Source organism: Coffea arabica, chromosome 8c (genome assembly GCF_036785885.1).
Source record: "Coffea arabica cultivar ET-39 chromosome 8c, Coffea Arabica ET-39 HiFi, whole genome shotgun sequence".
Lineage (NCBI taxonomy): Eukaryota > Viridiplantae > Streptophyta > Magnoliopsida > Gentianales > Rubiaceae > Coffea > Coffea arabica.
The window spans coordinates 26,436,203-26,457,312 of NC_092325.1; the positions used below are offsets into that span (position 1 = coordinate 26,436,203).

A 21,110-nucleotide genomic window follows, 5' to 3' on the forward strand; every position below is an offset into this window, starting at 1 on the left:
AGTGCGCGCACGTGCGCTTTTCGTGCTCGATTCCTCTCAGGTTTGTTTCACTTGTGCACTAAACCTCTAATACACTTGCATTGATACTATTATTATTCACTCTTAATAGTCTAAAAATAATGGTCTAAAGTCTCTCGATTAATCGCGCGCTAAAAAACGCGTACTTCCGATTTGTGCGCGATAAAGCGAAATTTCTAAGGAATTCTTGTAACGATAGTATTACTAACTAATACTTGAGTACTTAAACATAAAAATACCTAATTTAAGACTAATGTATGAGTCTTCAATCTCCAAACTCACTGTACTCTCAAATCGATTATTGCCTCCAACCGCGTGTTCACTATTCTCACTAGACGAGCTTCCAAAAATTAAATTTTGTAACAAGTCATTTTAAAAATATATGCAAGTTATAGTTCCATGTAATTGGGTCTAAAAAAGTTGGAATATAATATTCAGAGCAAACGGGCAATTAAATATTTAAATAAGCTAGTAATAGGAATTTAAAATAAGGAAATTTGCGAGTCCTCATACGAGTCTAGTATTAATTTCTCAAGTCTCCAATTTGTCGTGCGGTATGACTTTCGAGAAATTATCGACGTACACGTAATAAAAACTTTATTTAACTTAATCACATCTAATTTCTCGATTAACTCTTCTTAGTCCCCTATTGATCATCCTTAATTCTCCAAAATAATTGTACTCTTAAATCGACTATCATCTCGAAGGTGTGTATTTCTTATTCCTTAATAAACAAGTTTTCAAAAAATTTAAATTTGTTAGCGAGACGTTTTAAAAGTACAAATAAGACATGGTTCCATAAAAATGAATTGAAGAGGATTGAAATAAATTGTTCGGAGAAAACAGGTGAATAAACATTTAGATAAACCAGTGATATGAGATAAAATGAGAAAATTTTCGGGTCCTCACATCCTTCCCTCCTTAAAAGGAATTTCGTTCTCGAAATTCACACTTAGGACAATATCATTCCCTTAATGGTTAAGCCTATCAGATCAATCACTAACTTACGTTTTCTAGCCCATACTTCGAAATTTCTATTCATCCAATCAAACCTTGATTTTTCCCCAATAAGCATTTTAACTTCCAAATCATAAGATAACTTAATCGGTTTCACATCTATCTTACTCATGAATCTAGGGTTTGCAAAAAGAATGTGTCATACCGTGGTCACTTAGAACCTTAGCTAAGTAAATTCTACCAGAGTTAAGTACTTATTCCAACTTTCTCCCAAAATTCAAGATATATGCCCTTAAGTGCTTGAATTGTTCTCTTGGACTGTCCATCAATCTATGGGTGGTAATTGATCGTACAATCATAGTCCTCCAACTCCACCCACCTTCGTTATCTCAAGTTCAACTTCTTTTGGGGAAAACAGGTACTTAAGACTCTTGTGATCCATGAAATTCTCAAAAGTTATTCCATACAAATAAGATCTTCACTTTTCAATCTAAAATCTTTACCAGTCCTTTATCATAGGTCAAATTCTCATCAAGTCCTATTTCTTTCGTTCAAACTCATACTTATTGAACTTAACAAAAATTGATGCCCCCTGGGGGTTTGTAAAACTATCATCAGGTGTCTTTCATGATTTTCTGTAACCTTAGAACATACCGATATACCATCAATAAATGCCACCACAAATTGATCCAAATACGGTTTAAAACCTCGATGCATTAAGTCCATAATTACTGCTAGCGCATTAGTCAACCCAAAAGGCATAGTTGTGAATTCGAAGTGCCATGTTTTAAATTAAAAGTGATCATGAATGCATTAGTTTCTGGGATCCTCAACTAGCAATAGCTTCTGTTGTAAACCCAACTTGAATAATTCCACGGCCCTTGCAATTGATCACACTCTTATCTATACGAGGCGAAAGGGCAATTGTTCTTAATAGTCATATTGTTCAAGTCTCAATAGTCTATGTATAGCCTCAAACTTCCATCCCAGATACTATACCCTGTCCCTTAATTGTTAGGCTCATTCAATTTATCAAATATTTCCTTTCACTAACCCAAACCTCACAACCTTAATATATCAATTTGGAAATCAAATATTGGATCCCAACTTCAACCCTAAGTTCTCGGGTTTTTTTTTTCACCGATCCCTTGTCATCTTTGAGACCTCAGGGTTGCCTATGCTCTCAATTATAATCTCGACCACGTCTACTACCGTCCATGTCTTATGACCAAGTTAAAGGTGTGGGGCAAAGTTTAAATATACCTGTAACCCGTGAAATCATTTAAAAACAAGTAAATTGTCATATGTTATAAAAGATCATAATAGTTACTTCAAGTTGGAATAGGTCTATCAAATCATTTGAAAAGAAGAAGAAAAATGACAAGGTCATAACTGAACGTGCCGAGTTACTAAAATACAAAACAACAAAAGTATTTTTCCTTTTTTATAAAAGATTGCAACTTCTAAAGTGTCAGTCTAGGCTAGGTAAACTATAACCTCTATTCCTCGGACAGAGTCAAATCCATTCCCGCTCGTATTACTTCCATTACTTGAGTCTCTCTCATAGCCATTAGCATTAAGCACCCCTTCTAGCCCTCAACTGCTTTGCAGTAGATCCAGCAGACTGCCAAGTTTTTCCTCTTTTCTTAGAAGCTCTAAGACAATTTGAAAACTTATGCTCGGTACTACCGCACCTCAAACATTTTCCTTGTTTTCTCCAACACTCAGCCTCAGTGTAGTTAATCTTGCCGCAGTATCCACCATTTGCGCGAGAAGTGACGGTTTGACTAGTTTGAGATTTTCCTTTGTATTTCTTTTCCAATTCTACGTTCTGGTGTAGCAATTCAATTTTCTCTGCATATTCTTGTTTCCACCGTCCTTCCCAGTAGTCAGCCAATTTCCTCTAAAATTCTACCTCATTTCGAAGAATATCCATTTCTTACGCATTTTTTCCAAAGTTGTCATGTTATCAGTTGGTTTAAGTCAAATGCTAGCCTGCCAGGTAAATCAAATGATCAAAATAAGTAGCTATCCACAATGGAATCTCTGGCCATGTCACTCTTTCATTATTTGACTTATAGGTTATTTCAACTTATAAATCTTACCTGTTCTCTGCTTAGCATGGACTGGCTCTTAAGTCTCTACAAGATTACTATCATTACTTCTAAACATAACGAAATACGGAGATCTTATTCTTTAAAAGTTTCACACCCTAATTCGCTCTCCAATACTCAATTAGAAAGTTGCTCGAGAAGATGCCCCAACCTCTTGCTTTCACTAGTACCTTATTTTATCCCCTCAAATCGATTCTATTATTTTGAGGCTAGATCTTCCATGAAACTTAGATAGGCGAACTTCGAGAATCATTCCACTTTCACACCTCTCTTGATTCTTAGGTTAGCTTATTGGTCTAGAGCTTTGGTGCTCAACCAACCATACTAGAACATCAATCGTATGGTCAATAGCAGTAGTTACGTGATTGTTTTCCTTCGTTTCTAGGATTTTGGTTCGGTCCAGTAGTCGTTCTCTAACCATCCCCTTGAGCTTGGGGTTACTTAACCCCTTGCCCTCGGTCCCTTTCCACTTCTTTGGCCGCTAATAAATTTAACATTTATAAAGGCATAACATAAAATGAGTGCACATGAACGAAGTTTGAAAAGTGACACTTTGATCATGCCAACCAAATACAAGAATAAAAGGGAAGACACCGAAATAATCGTAAATGTGTACAACCCAATCATAGATTTGAAGTCATAAAGTAATAAAATCAAGCATCTCATGAGTAACGTTTAATTGTTTCAAAAAGATAGGAAACATAGTGAAACAAAATACAAAATGCAATGGCCTTTAAGCGAGCACCACCCCGTCTATCTTTGACAAAACCGTTAAAGTAGACTGAATCACTAGCTTAGTGATTGGTGGAGCCAAAAGTCTCTGTTACTTCAGTAGGATCATTTTCATTTCCTGTACTATGAGTTTTAATTTCATGTCCCTTATTGAGTATCTTGTCATTCTTTACTTGTTCAACCAAGGTAATACACCCAGCCATCAACTTATCCGTCCGGTCTCTAATTTCGTGTACTACCCTAGCAAGCCGGTTCTTAGCTTCTTGAAGCTGCTCACTAGGAGCCATTGTCTTTTCTTTGATCCTCAAATATCTCCGTCTCCACTTCAGGAATTCTAGTAATCTAGGCATCCATAATTACCCTCAGTTCTCGAGTATCCTCTCGAGCTACCCCAGTTTCCTCGGATAGCCATCTCTAGTCATTGACCCCCATAACATTCTGTTATTTGGGTACGAGTAAATCCCCTAACAATCACATGGGGTCCTAGTTCAATAAATTGGATTATATCTCCAATGAATTTCCCCTAGGTCTTTCTCAATAACGGATCACCGGAAGGCGTCCCCGAGATGGTTCAATACCACCGTTACCTTCCGTAACTTACAATTAAAATTAAAAACTTAAATGAGTCCAAGTATACTGAATAAACTAGATTTGGTCATCTAATACTATCCTACATATCTCTTACAAGGTCAAGACTCCCAATTATCCATTAATTCAAACCAAGGTATAAGTTTTCATCCCCACGAGAGGTCACTTAACTTCCCAACCAGTTCCACAATCCGGCATCCTAAATTTCAAGTCTAGGATACACTACAGAGATTTGAAGTCTAAGTTCTGATACTAACTGTGATGCCCCCACTTCTCCCTAAGGTTAACCAAAGGGTATCCGCGGAACGTCTACCCAGCTCTTGCCAGGACTCAAGACAATTCCCGTTCGAATTTAATACAATACTAGCGATCACGACAAGGTAAAGTAAGAAAGAGAAGTCGCTTCCATAAATAACATTCAAACTTACACCACGAGTTCCACAATACATCAAGTTTCCAAAATATACAACTGCCAAAAGTCTAATCGATTACATTTGAAACCCTAATACCAAAAGTACACCCCAAGAGTTTCTTCAAGTTTCACTTCGAGTCCGTTGCTGTTAAGGAAAACAAATTTACAGGGTGAACAATTGCTCGTGAAGCCAAGAAAACACACATGCACGCACGTTGTTTAAGTAACAATCCCAATTGACAAGTAAAGCAATAATATTCACGTAAATAACAATTCGAGCTAAAAAAGTAAGCAGAAACAATTCAAGAATATAGGATCTCTCAGGAGCTATTTTTCACTTGCACGATCAAGAACCTCCACGAATTGACACTCCGTCAATCGGGCAGGCTATAGTCCGTAGAATTTCACTTATCATATCCCTGTTCACCGTTACATACCCCTGTACCGGGCCCGCCTTTCATTTGTTTGAGGCGATACTGCTCGGGTATGCCAAGCAAGACCTCTCAATAGGTCAAGCTTATATTTTCTCATGGTTCACCAAGGAGCCCGACCAAGCCCATGCCGGCTCGAGTCCACGGTTGGCCAGTGAAAATTGGGCGTCTCCCACTTAATATTTATGAGTCGAGGAGATTCACTCCAATGACGTATGCAGCCATAGCATACCAATTCATTCATTCAATCATTCCATACAATTCAATCCTTCATTACAATTCAATCATTCATTTCATTCAATTCATTCAATACATTTCTTCCATTCATTCCATTTCAATCAATTCAATCACGATTCATTTATTTTAAATGAGAACGAGTGCGGTAAAGTACACACTCGACTCCATTTTCAAAATTTCCAATCATTAATGACAGTTAAGCATGTATCAAGTTCGCATACACTTGACACTTACCAAGTAATTCAAGAAGTAAAGCACACTTGAGGGTTCAGGCGTCCACCGTGGGATCCTCTCGAACGTCCTCTTGAGTGCCTGAGCAATTAATAATAACTATTACACACTATCATTTAAAACCCCTAATTATCGAAGAAGATTGTACTAGTATACAATCTAAGAAGATATCACGAAAATGAGGCTTAATTACTCGTAAATCGAGACTCAAAAGTGGGTTTAAATATACAAGGAAAAATCTGATTTTTATCTTGAAATCGAGTGTAAAACGGTCAAGCAATCTCGAAGGAAAATAGAGAGTGCAAAGGACTCGATTTCTTTTAAGTTCGGAAATTTCAGATTTGACAAGCAATTTTTGAAAAATCGTATCTCACTCTCTGTAGGTCCAAAATTAGAAAACTTGATACCGTTGGAAAGTAATTCCAAAGTACTAAAAATTTCTAGAAAACACTTTTCCACGATTCAAAATGGATGACATTCAAAATCTGGCTCAAAGTTGCTGTTTCGGAATACCAAGACAGTTTCGAGATTGGTTTTTGGCCAACTTTGGAAATTTGGCAAAATTTACAGAATGTGAACTAGCCTCTGAAATTTGGAACTCAATTAAAGTTACAATCAAAGTTTAAAACACAACACATGTAACAAGAATCGGAGTTTTGAGCGCCAAGATATAGCAGCTTGAAGTTGCTGAAAATTTTCACTGAACAAAGATTTTCCAGATTTGAAACTTGAACTTTGGGACTTTAGTTGGGCATCGAAATCGACTTGGAATGGCACCAAATTTGGTAGTATTACCCTACCATATAAGATCTATTCCTATGTCAAATTTCATATAAAAATTCGTACGGGAAGTCAGTTAACAAAGCCACTAAAGTTCCAAGAATTTCCAAGGCAAATCTGCCTTGTACTTCCATTTTCCCTTTTCTAACTTTTGGGTCAATGAAATAATCTCAAACATGGTTCATTTATGAAGACAAGGTCTAAGAAACATCCAAGATATTTTTGGTAGTTGGTCAACACCAAGAATTTTGAAATAACAAGTCCCAATTCAAATTAAGGCATTCAACTAGCCAAAAAGAGGGTTTTCCATCACTGAGAGAGTTTCGTAATTCGGCCACAACTCACCCAATTTAACTTGGAATTCAGTGTGGTTGGTGGTGTTGAAAGATACATTCATAAGGATACAATTTCACAGAAGAAATCATTTTGAAATTCTGTCCATAACTAGCTCATATTCGAGCATCAAATTGCAGCTCATAACAGATTTTTCAACACAGTCGAGAAACAGGGCAAGTGACTTTGAAAGGCTGGTATGGTTCACTCAAGTGGAATTGGGATGCATTTAATACCGTTGGAAAACTGGAAGTGTCTAGTTTCTAATGCCACAAACTGCACTCGATTTTGACATCGGAGCAAAGAGTTATGGTCAATTCAAAATCGCTGCCAGAACAACTCTAGACACGTTTTCCAGTTGTAAAGAAATTTCGAAATTTCAACTTTTGGCCAACCAAATCAAGTGATTTTTGGTGAAAACTTTTCACAAAACCTATACTACATATTTTCATCAAAATCAAGTCAATTGGACCACAAAAATTTGCACCAACAGGTGCAGCAAAGCAGGGGCAGAACCGGCACTTTTCTTCCTTTTGTTTCATTTGAGTTTTCTTTCCACTTTTCAACTTATAATCACTAGTTTAACCACTAATTCAACATAAACAGCACCCAATATCATCACATCAGTTCATCGAGTCTATTGTGGGATTTCATAGAGTCCACTCACAAGATTTACAACAATCCAAGACTACCCACATGAAGCTACAAGATTCTAAGTTGAATATAACTTACAAAAACTAAGATTCAAAGGTTTGATCGTCATTACCTCATAGATGTTGCTAGAGCAGAAATTTTTGGTTCTTTGAAGCTCAAGAAAACCGTGAGGTTGAAGCTCCTTTTCTAGTTTAAGTTGATCTCCAAGTTATTTGCAAGGTGTAGTGTGAATTTGAGGTGATGTGGTGCAAGAAAGTGAGATGAAATGAAGAAAATTTTTGGTCTTCTTCTCCAAGGTGATGCACGGCTGTTTGAGTGAGAAAGAAAGAGTTGTTGCAGCTGTAAAAGCTTCTTGAGGAAGCTTAAGAATGTGTGGCCAACAATGCTCCAAAGGTCAATTAGGAATAGTGCGCGCACGTGCGCTTTTCGTGCTCGATTCCTCTCAGGTTTGTTTCACTTGTGCACTAAACCTCTAATACATTTGCATTGATACTATTATTATTCACTCTTAATAGTCTAAAAATAATGGTCTAAAGTCTCTCGATTAATCGCGCGCTAAAAAACGCGTACTTCCGATTTGTGCGCGATAAAGCGAAATTTCTAAGGAATTCTTGTAACGATAGTATTACTAACTAATACTTGAGTACTTAAACATAAAAATACCTAATTTAAGACTAATGTATGAGTCTTCAATCTCCAAACTCACTGTACTCTCAAATCGATTATTGCCTCCAACCGCGTGTTCACTATTCTCACTAGACGAGCTTCCAAAAATTAAATTTTGTAACAAGTCATTTTAAAAATATATGCAAGTTATAGTTCCATGTAATTGGGTCTAAAAAAGTTGGAATATAATATTCAGAGCAAACGGGCAATTAAATATTTAAATAAGCTAGTAATAGGAATTTAAAATAAGTAAATTTGCGAGTCCTCATACGAGTCTAGTATTAATTTCTCAATTCTCCAATTTGTCGTACGACACGACTTTCGAGAAATTATCGACGTACATATGATAAAAACTTTATTTAACTTAATCACATCTAATCTCTCGATTAAGTCTTCTTAGTCCCCTATTGATCATCCTTAATTCTCCAAAATCATTGTACTCTCAGATTGACTATCATCTCGAAGGTGTGTATTTCTTATTCCTTAATAAACGAGCCTTCGAAAAATTTAAATTTGTTAGCGAGACGTTTTAAAAGTATAAATAAGACATGGTTTCATAAAAATGAATTTAAGAGGGTTGAAATAAATTGTTCGGAGAAAACAGGTGAATAAACATTTAAATAAGCCAGTAATATGAGATAAAATGAGAAAATTTTCGAGTCCTCACAACTCCGTCAACCTTGGAATACAATATCAAGATTCAGTAGAATACCACTTCACGCCAGTCTCCGTCCACCGATCATCCGCCTTTACCAGGCCTGCACGCCAAACAAATAACAAGTGGGTTAATACTCGAATATACCAGAGTCAATAACAAGATACAGGACCCAAGGTTCATCGATCACTTCGACCAAACCCTTGCGAGCTCGATTTGACCAACTAGTCGATGGGTTTGGGATTCCAAACACGTCATATAGCCGGTGAAAAACATGCCCAACCGACGTTCAAGTCAAGCACACGTATATCATTTCACATGTAAAAATAAGAGAAATAAGGAAAATTATAAGACAAGTATAAAATAAACTCTTGTCGAGTCCTCACAGAAGATACTTTTGAGAGATGTACAATGAATTTGTGCTTTTCAAGATAAGCACTTGTTGGGATATATGAAACATCTTTGTCATTAGAGTAAACTATCACATTAGAAGGAAGTTCATCTTGTTTTTGTCAAAATCATGATATGTGACAGAGTTTATAGAATTTGACTGAAGTAGTGTATGATACTTTATTCTGGTGTATTGTGAAACTTTAATTCTGTTATAATATTTAATTTTAGTATATTTGAGCAGGATAATATTGTACCATCAAAAGATTGATTTCTGGCCTTTATTAGTGACTTTTTTGCAACCCAATTTTATGTTGCAATAATATTATAGAGATTATTGGTGGTTCATTTTTTGTGCCGCAAGTAGAGTGGCGACACTCAAACTAGCGTCATTTTTTTGTGACACAAATACATGCGGCACATCAAAAAATTGCTTTGCTTTCTCTTGTAATGCCTACTTTTGTGAAACAATTGCATTATGTCGCTTTTGTGCTGCAAAAAAGTTTTACGATGCTTTTTTGACTTTTTGCGACACAATTCTGGCGTCGTGAAAAGGCAGTTTTCTTTTAGTGCGATTCGCCAATGTGATTGCGGTAGATGATTTCATAGAGGGAATAGGATTAGGGGCAGAGCCATCTTTATTTCAATTACGCCCCTCAATTTTTTGACAACTATAATATGGCATATAAAAAATGTTAGTTTTTTAACATTATCTCACTTTTGCCTTCCTGAATTTTAAAAATCTACCATTTAAACCCACAATTGGCCCCAAATATTGTTAAAATTATTTATAGTTTCCTCCATCATTTCTATAATAGAACCTTGAATAAAACATATTTTACTAAGCTATTATTATGCTCCTTGTACTAAATTTTGTTTTCTTAATGTGTCCAACCACAAAATCGCAAGTGAACCAGATATTCTTGTGAAATTTTGACTATATACCTAATATGTGTATCTTATATATGTAGAAATGTATATCTTATGACCTCATGCATACTTTTGAATATTTTGCGATTTTTTCCTATTACATGCATGATAACTAGTAACATCATAAATCATAAATTGTATCAATTTCTTATTTTTATAATTTTTATAATATTGCAGAAACTAGTGCATGTCCATTAAAGTTGTAACAAGTACGTAGTTATCACAAAAATCCATAAACCATGCGTTGTAAGTTGAAACTAAAATTATGGCACCTTGTGAACAAAGGTTCTAGCTCCACCATTGAGTAGAATTCCCTATTGAGAGAAGAGTTTGGACAAATTGAAAGTGAAGGTAACATACTTGGCGGAGAAGTTGAGAGATAGGAGTAGCTCTAGCGTTTTGTCCAAGAAGTGATGGGCGTTTGTAGTTGGTCTTGAAAGTGGAGGAAGATTGAGGAAGAGATATAGTGATTCATTCATAGTAGTACAATGGCAATGTGGTGGGTTCGGAGAGAAATGACTTTTTTTTAAAGCAAACCCCGTACATGGGGATGGAATGCCAGCCCAATTTATTAATAAAAAATAAAAGTTACAATGAGTTTATAAACACCTACAACACACAATAGGAAAAATAAGGAGCACTACTCCCTTACATTAAGTAGCCGAACATGAAGAATTGACCGACGGTCCAAAAGGACTCATTGTTTCATCCTCACAATATGCTCTCTTGACTGCACCGTTGCCAGACCCATGCTCCTATACCTGCAGATGATCAAACACTTGCGCCCATTAGATGATTGTTTTATCATATGTATTCTGACTTTCTTAAACATGGTTTCAACCTTCTTTACCAAAACCCGTGTGTTATTCTGTTTCTTTTCTAACCAAACTGTCAGAATTTTGAGTGCAAATGTACGAAAAAATTCAAGCACAGAAGTAAATATGTCATCACAAATTACAAGATACTCACCCGCCCAAACCAACAGTCTATGCACAACACCCTACAAGTTTCCTGCACCTTGTGTCAGCAATAGATTCCTTTCATTGGTTAAATCCCAAACATTTTTCCCACCTTTAAGTTTGCTTAGGTTTCATAGATACTTCAATTGCATGAGGCCAACCAGCCGAACTTCTCTAGCTGGTTAATCCAAGTTATTTTACCTTAAATTTAATCGTTAACAAACAAGTTCCCACTGGTAACACATTGGCAGTACATGGCTTAACAATGATTATATTAAGGGTTAAATACCAAAAACTCCCCTGTGGTTTGCCTAATGTTCACTTTATCTCCCTATGGTTTGGAAACCTACAATTTGACTCTCTGTCATTTCAACTAAAGTAAAAGTCTAACAGAAAACATCTAAACTAACGTTTGAAAAGAAAATGTCAAAATTGCCCCTCTATAAAGGTTTTGGGTTAAATACCAAAAACCCCCCTGTGGTTTGTCAAATGTACACTTTACCTCACTATGGTTTGAAAACATACAATTTAACTCCCTGGCATTTCATCTAAAGTGAAAATCTAACAGAAATTCCGTTAAATACACTTTAGTTGAAACGACAGGGAGTCAAATTGTAGGTTTCCAAACTATAGGGAGGTAAAGTGAACATTAGGCAAACCACATGAAGGTTTTTGGTATTTAACCCTTATATTAATTCAAGGGCAGTCTATTCATTGCTACATTGGGTTAAACCAGTCTGTAGCTGAGAAAAATGGGCTGTGTCGCACTTTGTTGGGTCTCTACAAGGGTTTTGAAAAAAATTAAAAGATCAAGGAGATAACACTATGGTTGGATAAGCAAGATAGATTCTGTGTCAATTTTGTTTTGTCCTTTCAATGGATGAAGAAAGCATAATTATATAGAAGAATTGCCACACAGACTCTCTTTCAAATAACGTAATGTTATGTGGTATGTAGGTTTGCCAACAAACAAGACAGGAGAAAGGGTCCAGATCCAAACCGTGAAGCTAATGCAGCAGTAATAGCAACATCAGTTGCAGGCATTGGACGTGGTTTCTGGCGGTAGTATCGTAGAAATTCCCTTGATCCAAGTACTCTTGTTGACATTCCCCCTTTGTTACTCCGGGTTATTATGAGCTCAGATCCACCACTTCCAAATTCAATCCTGTTTTGACTATCATCTGCCACAACTAGTTGCTTACCATCAGCGTCAGTGTAACTGCAACAAACAATGTACTTATTTCAGAGACAGTATAGCTTAAAATGCTGGTTAATATTCTCAAGCTTCATTTCATTATAATAAGAGAAATATCTTGTGAAAGCCAATACCTGCTGCTGTAATCGTAAAACTCTTCTAATTCTGCTTCCTCATCATCTCCTCCATCACCATAATGCACCTTGCAATGACTTCTTGCTTCCATGTGCTTCCTAACTGCTTCAAGACTGCCAAAAGGATGGCATCTGTCATTGCAATATAGACACATATGATCCCTTCTAACCTGAAGAATAGCATACAAACATATCAGTTACTATTCCTACAGAGCATTGCAGGGCAGATAGAGTGCATAATTTTATTTCGGATAAAGTATGCAGTCACTACCTTTAAGCCAAGATAAGTAAGCAGGCCTTTTGGGTCCTTCAGATATTCAATATCAGGTATATAAAATCCATGCCACTTGTGCATGTGAACCATGCAGCTTTCTATTGTACCATGCTCTAAGTCACACATAAAGCAACAAGATGGGTCCAACTCCTTCAAAAACTGATCTGGATCACTACCTTCATCCTCATCCATAGAATTTTGCTCATTCATATTTAGCTGCGTCAGAGAATCGGTGGCCTCACCCATCAAGTCTTCCTCTGGGTCAACCTCCTCCCATTCACTCTCTTCACTTTCTTCATCGTCCAACTCATTGTCTTGGGAAAGCTTATTAGGAACTCGCGGTTGGAAAGGTTTGATAATAGCATTTGCACCTTCATGATTTCCAACTCCCTGGGAAGCTCGTAGTGAGTGACTTTTAGACTTTAGATGCTGAGCATGTGCCTTGGAACTTCTATAACTTTTGCCACAAAGACCACAACTATAGAGCATTGGAGTTTCATTTAAGTTTTTCTTCTCTTCTGCAAGTGCAGACTGTCTAGCTAAATATAGATCTTCTGTCACGCCAGGAACTCCAGCAACCTGGAATAAAAAAAAAAAAAAAAAAAATATATATATATATATATATATACATATATATACATAACAGTAAAGACAGTGTTTAATGCACAATACATATCACCAGTATGCTCAAGGCATGGTTGCACATTATTTGATAAATTGTGACATGCACATTCAATCGTTGCATTTGACAATATTAGTGGTTTTGTAGCATCCCAAGTTATTAAAAACCTTTTCCAAGAACAGTATGGATGCATGACACAAACTTGCAACATTACAAATTGAAATGGCACTTTTGCTTGCCTTATTGATTACTGCTGCTTATTTTACTCAAATCTTACAGCAGTAAACCTTGTAACCCTACAGATAATGACACAACATGATGCATTCTGGCTGGAAGATCAGCCCAATAAAATCAGTGTGGACCATCACATGTGTCAGGGACCAACACACTACCCACATGCTCTAGAGGCACTCGTTGAGGCTACACAGGTGATATGCTCTTGCTGATGTGAGCTTGCACATATTATTTAGCAGGATTTAAGAATTAGAAAATACGCATGCACTACCGAAAAGCTTGTGGAGCATAAGATTGATTTCAGAACATAAGTTGTAGAGACTTTAGAATGGATTTTTTAGCTCCAAAATATGAGGACAAGGCAGGAGGAGAAAGAAGTAACAAAAGGGGAGGAGGAGAAGAAATTCACCAATTCTCTCAAAATTTATTTGATAAGTCAAGCTTGTGAAAAATATTTTGCACTTAATTATGATGAGAAGTGGGTAGAACAAACACTGGATACTGTACTGATTTGTGTTTTTTATTCAACTTTGATGGAATATTGTTATATTCTGTGTGCATCCTGAAGTAGGGAGCTAGAATCTCAACTTGTCCATCAATTGGACCATGGACTTTCTGCCTCCTTTTTCCTTCTTTCCACTTAACAATGTCTCAACAACAAACAAACAATCTGAGTCTGAATGCTCAAAATCTAGATAAGGACATGGTGTACCAATATCACCAAAGAAATGATACCTCCCCAAATCTCTACAGATTCATTGCTAGGGGCGACCGGGTCGACAGCTAGTACTGTCTATACTAACCATAAAGATCTTGTCCAAGGCTACCTAGACAAACTGCCAGAGACCAATTGACAAAGCAGAGAGCCAAACTAGTGGGTTAATACCTACAAAAAGCTTCATTAGACAGGTAAACCTATTCAATGTGTTGATTCTTCTCTAACTAGATGCCTACCTTCGCACCTTAGAGAGAAGGTGGAGTCATTCTAAATCTCTTCATTTATTGCGCATTTTACATCCTATAAATAGACTCTAAAAACAGAACAAACTGGCAACTTTACCTGACAAATTGGTCCACCAAAGCTGCTGCTATGGTGGCTGTCCATTGGAATTCTAGCCATGCAAGACCCTTGGACTCCTAACAATGCCTAACCCTTACTGAACATGCTTGACCCTTGAAATTCTGAATATAGCTACTACATAAAGCTCCAACTATCTATCATCAAAATGCAGCCAAATACCAGCTAGTGGGACACTGAAATACACATACACTGAAATCAGCTGAAAAATCACAATCTCAGTCCTAAATCGGTTACAATCTTGTCAACCTTAATTTTCTTCTCATATGTTAGTGTCCATAATTTTCTGTCCCGCCTAATTCTCTCATAAAGTCTTTATAGAATCTTAGGCTAGAATTATTGTGGACAACTACAAAGCAACGTATATACCCTGGCTAGAGCTGTCCAAAAGATGCCAAAAATAAGCTCAAAAACTACCCAAATTAAGAGATGTTGCAAATTATGTTAAAAACAAAAATGGGCAAAATTGTTCCATTGATGAGACAGAAAGTAACTAACCTTGCGCTTGAGGTTGTAACGGTGCCATTCGGATTTGTAATGGAGCTTCTGCTCAATTTCATCTTGAAATTCCTTATTGCAAGCGTTACAGGTTAACCCCGGCATCTCTTCCTCCCTTCCAAACTTCTTCCTATAATTCCTGCACAATGAATCGAATGTAAATATCAAAAGCTAAATATACAACGTAGTCTGCCCTATTGGTCGGTGCCGCCGCCGACCCCCCAGGCTTCACTCATCACATACGTCAGCAATGACACCCATGGAGCCCACACAAAGCAGGAATTTGAAAAAAAAGACAGAAAACTTTGAAATTAAAAAAGGCTTGATGATTAGGTAAAATAGAGAAAGACCTCTGGACGAGTTAAGGATAGTGCGCAAGGAGAATACAGCGGAGACGGTGCTGGTTCTGTTAGAGTAATTGCAGGGATGGTAGTGGTTCTGTTGAGTAATTGCAGGGATGGTAGTGGTAGTGGTAGTGGTATGGTGGTGGTCGTGGCGGCGGCCCGTTACCGTGAGCTAATTTTGCAGTTACCGATGAAAATACTTTTCAAAATTCGACCAAACACCAGAAAATATAGTGAAATTACTTTTTCTTATTGGGAAAATAAATTAAAAAAAAACATTTTCACAAGTAAAATTTTTGTGAAAATTGTTTACACCAATCAAACATACTCTTGGGGTCCGTTTGGTTGAACTGAAAATATTTTCCATCGAAGTCATTTTCCTGGAAAATCATTTCCTTCCCAATAATTTTCCAGTGTTTGGTTATTAAGTGAAAATATTTTCCAAATTCCTTTTTTCATAATTTTTCGGTGTTTGGTTTGTCAATGAAAATATTTTCTGATATATTTGTTGATATGTTGCAAATATTTTTCTACTATCAAAACATTCATTTACCGAGAGCTTGCATGTTGAGTTGCAGCCTGTTATTATTGTAAAAATGGAAACTAATGATAGGTTTTGCATGTAATACGTTGGCTTCTGATGTTTTGGGAAGTTTAGTTGAAGAAAACTTGGGGGAAAAGGTGGAACTTTGGGTTGAGACCGCAGGAAGAAACATGCTGGAATTTTTCCAGCTTCATCCGAGAGGAAGAAACTGAATTTGCAGCTTAGTAACCGAATGTATGGAGTAATTTTCTGCTAGAAGCTCAAACCATGTGGTATTTCCTTGTCTTATCTGAGTAACCAGTGCAGAGTTGTTAGCTTGAGTGAAAAATTTGCAAGAATTAACTGGTGGTTCTGTCTAGCTAGCCGAGAGATGAAGAAAGAAAATTTTCCAGATTTCTTGACAGATTTCTGGGTTCCAAATTCCTACATTGAAGCTGAATACCTTGCATAATCTTTTAGTTTTAGCATGCATGTTGGATTTGAATGGGAAATGAAGAAGTTAATGTAGAAGTTCTTGTTTAAAAATTGATTGCTGTCCAAAACAGTCACAGCTTGACCGAGAGAGAGAAATAGACTTCAGATCAGTTTTTCCTTTGAAATTTTGGCTGTAAAATTTTATATTGATGATCAAGTTTACTCTGTAGCTGGAGACTCATCTTTTGCATGATGAGTTGGAGTTAAAACTGAAGAAAATTATGGAGAAAGCACCATATGTTAAATCGCTACACTGCTGGAAATTGTAATGTGTTGCTGGCCGAACTAGTTGAGGCTTTTGGTGGGATTATTTTCTGGAATTGTGTTTTATTTGTTCTAGTTTGGGTTGGACAGATTATGAGCTACGTGCTTAGTGTTTTAAATAAGTAAACCGTGGAGCTTTATTGAACATTTTGAATTGATATTGCTGGAAATTTTACTTGATGGCTGAAACAGTGAAGGGTTGAACTTCCTTTGAAGTTTTGAGAAATTGTAAGATAGTTGTTGTAACTATACACACACACACACACACACATATATATATTTATATATATATATATATATATATATCAGTTTGTAGCATCTTGATCTTGTTAATAGGAATAAAATGCAAACTAGAATCTGTTTTAGCCTAGATGGAAGAAATGAAACGATCACTTGTCTTAATCCTTGCATATTAGATTGGAAATGAGTTAATCTTAGCTCAAGTGTTTTATACAATCTTAAAATTTGGTTTATATGTACATTAACCTTGTTTTAAAGCTACCAAACTTAATGATCTTGAAGAAAAATGTAAGGAAGATTACTGGATTTTAGTGACTTGTTTTATAAGCATAGGAACTTGGGTTTTAGTTACCTTTTTTTTTTTTTTTTGTCTACACAGAGGTATCTGGATCCATGGACTGGTTACCGTACGACCTAACTAATCCTCTGCGAGTCGGGAGAGGCTGCCCAACATCACCAACTGTAGCACCCAGGATTCGAACCTTTTGCGGTGGTACTCACCTAACTAGGCTACTACCACCAGCTCTAGCCCTGGGGAGCACTTGGGTTTTAGTTACTTAAACCTTAAATTGTTATAAGATACTGTGGCTGATAGTTACCCTTTGCATGTTAATTTGGAAATGAGGAAATGAAGAGATTGAGAAGGACAATTTGGCATTTGGAATTGCTGAACTACTGGACTTGCATATGACTAAAATTTCTTGAAAGAAATTCTGCTCCTCTCTTACTGAATTATAGATGAACTAAACGAAGGTAATTAATGAAATCTGGTTCTGTTTGGTTGGTCTAGTAGATAGCCAGCTAGTGTTATCAGATATTGGGAGCACGAGCCAATATATGAACATTGGACTGATATATTGTTTGAAAGCCTAATTAATAGTTGTGATCATAAACGGTAGATTGTGGATAAGATGTGGTCAATCAACATACTGAAATTTTGAGACAATCACCTTGAACGGAAGGTATATAGGGTAATTACAGTTAAACAATTAAAAGATATTATAGGTTCAGGAACGTTTGAGCTGGAACCTTGTTCTAAGATAGGATGAAGGGAGAAATGAAACTTTTATGCAATCTTGAGATTTTAGCTAATTGGTTGTAAGATTGCGCTTATGAACATTTAAGAAATTTAAAACTAGAAACTAACGAGTTATTACAAAACTTAAATCATAAGCAGCTCGGAATTAGTTTGTTTAAAACGGGGAGGATAAAAAGTTTATTTACTTTAACCTTAGAATATAGAGTAGAAAATGGTTTGATCCTAATTTGAATATTTATAGATTATATTCTTAAAAATAAAAATGTATATCTCTTGGTTAAAATGATCAATAAATATTGAATGTGTTATAACTGGTTCTAAACTAAAACATGACTTTAATACGATTAACGTATAAGGTAACAAATGATAAAATCAATAAGTTTTGAAAATAAAATGATGAATAAATATTGAGTATGTTATATTTGTATTTTAAGGTCAAACTTGATTTTAATAGTTTAAATAATAAGATAAGAATGATAAGTAATCACCTACAAATTATGTATTTACTTTGAAATTATTAACTTGCTCTAGGAAGTAGCCGTGAACCAAGAAACAAACTCGAGACTCAAGAGTAGTTCATTTGAATCTTTGGTAGTGTTTTCCGAATTTATGTGTTAAACTACTTATGTTTACTTAAGTGCAATTATGTGGCAAATGTGCTTATTATAAAATATTGTTAAGTGATTCATTGTGAAGTGTTTTCAATTGTCCCTCGCCTTCTAAGTCGAGGGTGTACTTTATCGTACTCGACTTAGTTGAGTTTAAAGGTTGATAATTGATCAAGTGATATTGTAAATGTGTATGACTATAAGCCGTGTGTGTATTTTATCACACTGGCTAAACTGGACCCCAAAACTCTCTGTTCAACGGACTATTTGAGCCAGCAAAGGGCTTGGTCAGATAGGACGGTAGCTTTGGGTAAGTGTTTCGCTATACTTGAGTATTACCACGGAGTAGCAGATTACTGATATTGATATGGCCATCTAAGTGAGGGAAGTGTTTACTGTTTTGGAGGTTATAAAGAGGAGTTCGGCGGAGTGTGTAGTGCATTGAAGTGGCTCTAATGCAAGCACCGTATCCTTTTAAAAGTAATTGTTTAGTGGAGTGAAGTGTTTCCTCAATTGCTTAATGAAAGTGATTGTACAATGAAATGTGCACTACTTGCTTAATTGTACTGATTTAAGTGCTTATTGATTGTTGCTTGCATGGAAACCTCACGGGAGAAAGCTCACCCTTTTAGCTTTGTTTTCCTTACAAGAGTTAGAGATTGAAGAGTGATTGGATTGAACTAGAAAGTTATTTTGGAAAGATCCGTTACTCTGTGTATATAGTGTAGTCATGGTTTCTTTTGAACTTTGAGACTTTTGAATCTTACGTTTGAGTTGGTGTGATATTAAGAATGGATATTTAGAACAGGTATTTTGTTTCTTTTAGTGGACAAATTTATGTTTCAAACTGATTGGAGATGTACTTAAGAGTGAATGTTCAGTTGTCCAATGGCAATGTTACCTCTGAAGTTAATAACAGTAAGTGAGTCTTGACGAAAGCCAGACAGGCGATCCGCTAACTTTTAGGGTATGCCTTAAGAGAAGGTGGGGTCGTCACAATAACAATCTCCAAACAAAGAAAGAAATTTTGATTGGAACTATAGACTCCCAAAAAACCTTATTAGTCTAGGAAATATTCCTTTTTTGTAGAATTTCATTCCAAATCGAGGCCACAAAAAAATCCCCATTACTTGATGGCAGCCAAACCATGTAATCTTCTTGATCCTAGAAAAATTCTATCTCCAACACTCTACGAACATGCACCTCTAGCAGCTATTGTCACAAGTGAACTACATTCCATCCCATAGACACAAAATAAAACTCGGCAACAAGAAAGTGAGGTGGTTTGGCAATTCCTAGCTGAATAGCTAATGGAGTATCACCACACTAACAATCATACCAAAAATCCATCATCCCCTAACTAAGACTCCACCGGATGCAACTGTCCATAAAATTGCACACAGCTTCCAATCTACGCCAAGAAACCGAAGGTCTATCCACCACAACTAAGGAAGGATGTACACCTTTGATATATTTATGATGCAAAAACCGTGACCAGATCGAATCATTCTTACACAACCTCCACCATAATTTACATGCAAAAGCTCTAAAGACATCTATAAAAGACCCAATTCCCAAACCCCCCTCTTGAACTAGATAACATAAACGGGAGAGGGGTGACTTTGAATAATAGTGTAGAGAAAATTTTGGCCTTGCTTCTCATTTGTTTTACCATGGGACCTCACTTGTTCCTAAATTGCACTTGCTTCGCCAGCGTATTTTTTTGGATATGGACTTTTAATTAGTGGCTTCTAAAATCAGATATAAAATCCAAGGACTGAATTGGCTTAAATAAAAAATGAGAGACTATATCAACTTAAAATAAAATAGTTCAAGGACTAAACTTGTTTCTCTAAACAAAACATAAATAAATATAACACTTGCATAGTGAAGTTTTAACGAAAGTATGTATGTCATAGTGGCACAAGATAGTGAGAAATATAGCAATGAAAATTTTAGAGAGAGGCATGAAGATTTGCATTGGTTTTGTTACATAAGATTATATCCAATTTCTTTCTCCCCCTAAAATTTTGCAACCAGATATTTCAATTGACGAGTTTCTATTGACAAAAATTAAACCAAGCCTTTTTAGAAGTTTAGTAGTTTTGTAATGCTATTTATTATTTGCTAACTAGATTAGAATTGGTGTCGAAGTTGGTTTAGGAAATAGAGTTAAGTTGTATTTCGATATTGCAATTAGGACAAGTTTATGGTAGTAATGTCTAATAAGGAGTTGTTAGTTTCTTTCCTATATATATGGTCTTACGGCCGAATGTTCAATTGAGCAATTCCATAAGAAAGTTGAGTTAATACATATTAAGCATTGCTCCCACATATTTCTTTTGGATGCCTTTGTGATTAATCACCCAAATGTTACTCTTATTCTTTATTTATTTGACTAATCAAAATCTCGGTTTAATTGATATTGTGAGTTTATTTCTTCATTTACAAATTATACATCTTCTAATTTTGAAG

The 21,110-nt window shown here is 36.1% G+C and overlaps 1 protein-coding gene across 1 annotated transcript; it reads right to left on the reverse strand.

The window, feature by feature from the left end:
• Positions 1 to 10,578: 10,578 nt before the first annotated feature.
• Positions 10,579 to 15,662, reverse strand: LOC113706978 (cytoplasmic 60S subunit biogenesis factor REI1 homolog 1-like). Its single transcript, XM_027229101.2, has 6 exons — positions 15,473 to 15,662; positions 15,123 to 15,261; positions 12,688 to 13,269; positions 12,417 to 12,586; positions 12,088 to 12,306; positions 10,579 to 10,889 (listed from the first exon to the last, which is right to left on the reverse strand). Exons 2-6 carry the CDS (start codon positions 15,225 to 15,227, stop codon positions 10,826 to 10,828), a joined length of 1,140 nt encoding a protein of 379 aa, XP_027084902.1. The 5' UTR covers positions 15,228 to 15,261; positions 15,473 to 15,662; the 3' UTR covers positions 10,579 to 10,825.
• Between the last annotated feature and the right edge of the window lie 5,448 nt (positions 15,663 to 21,110).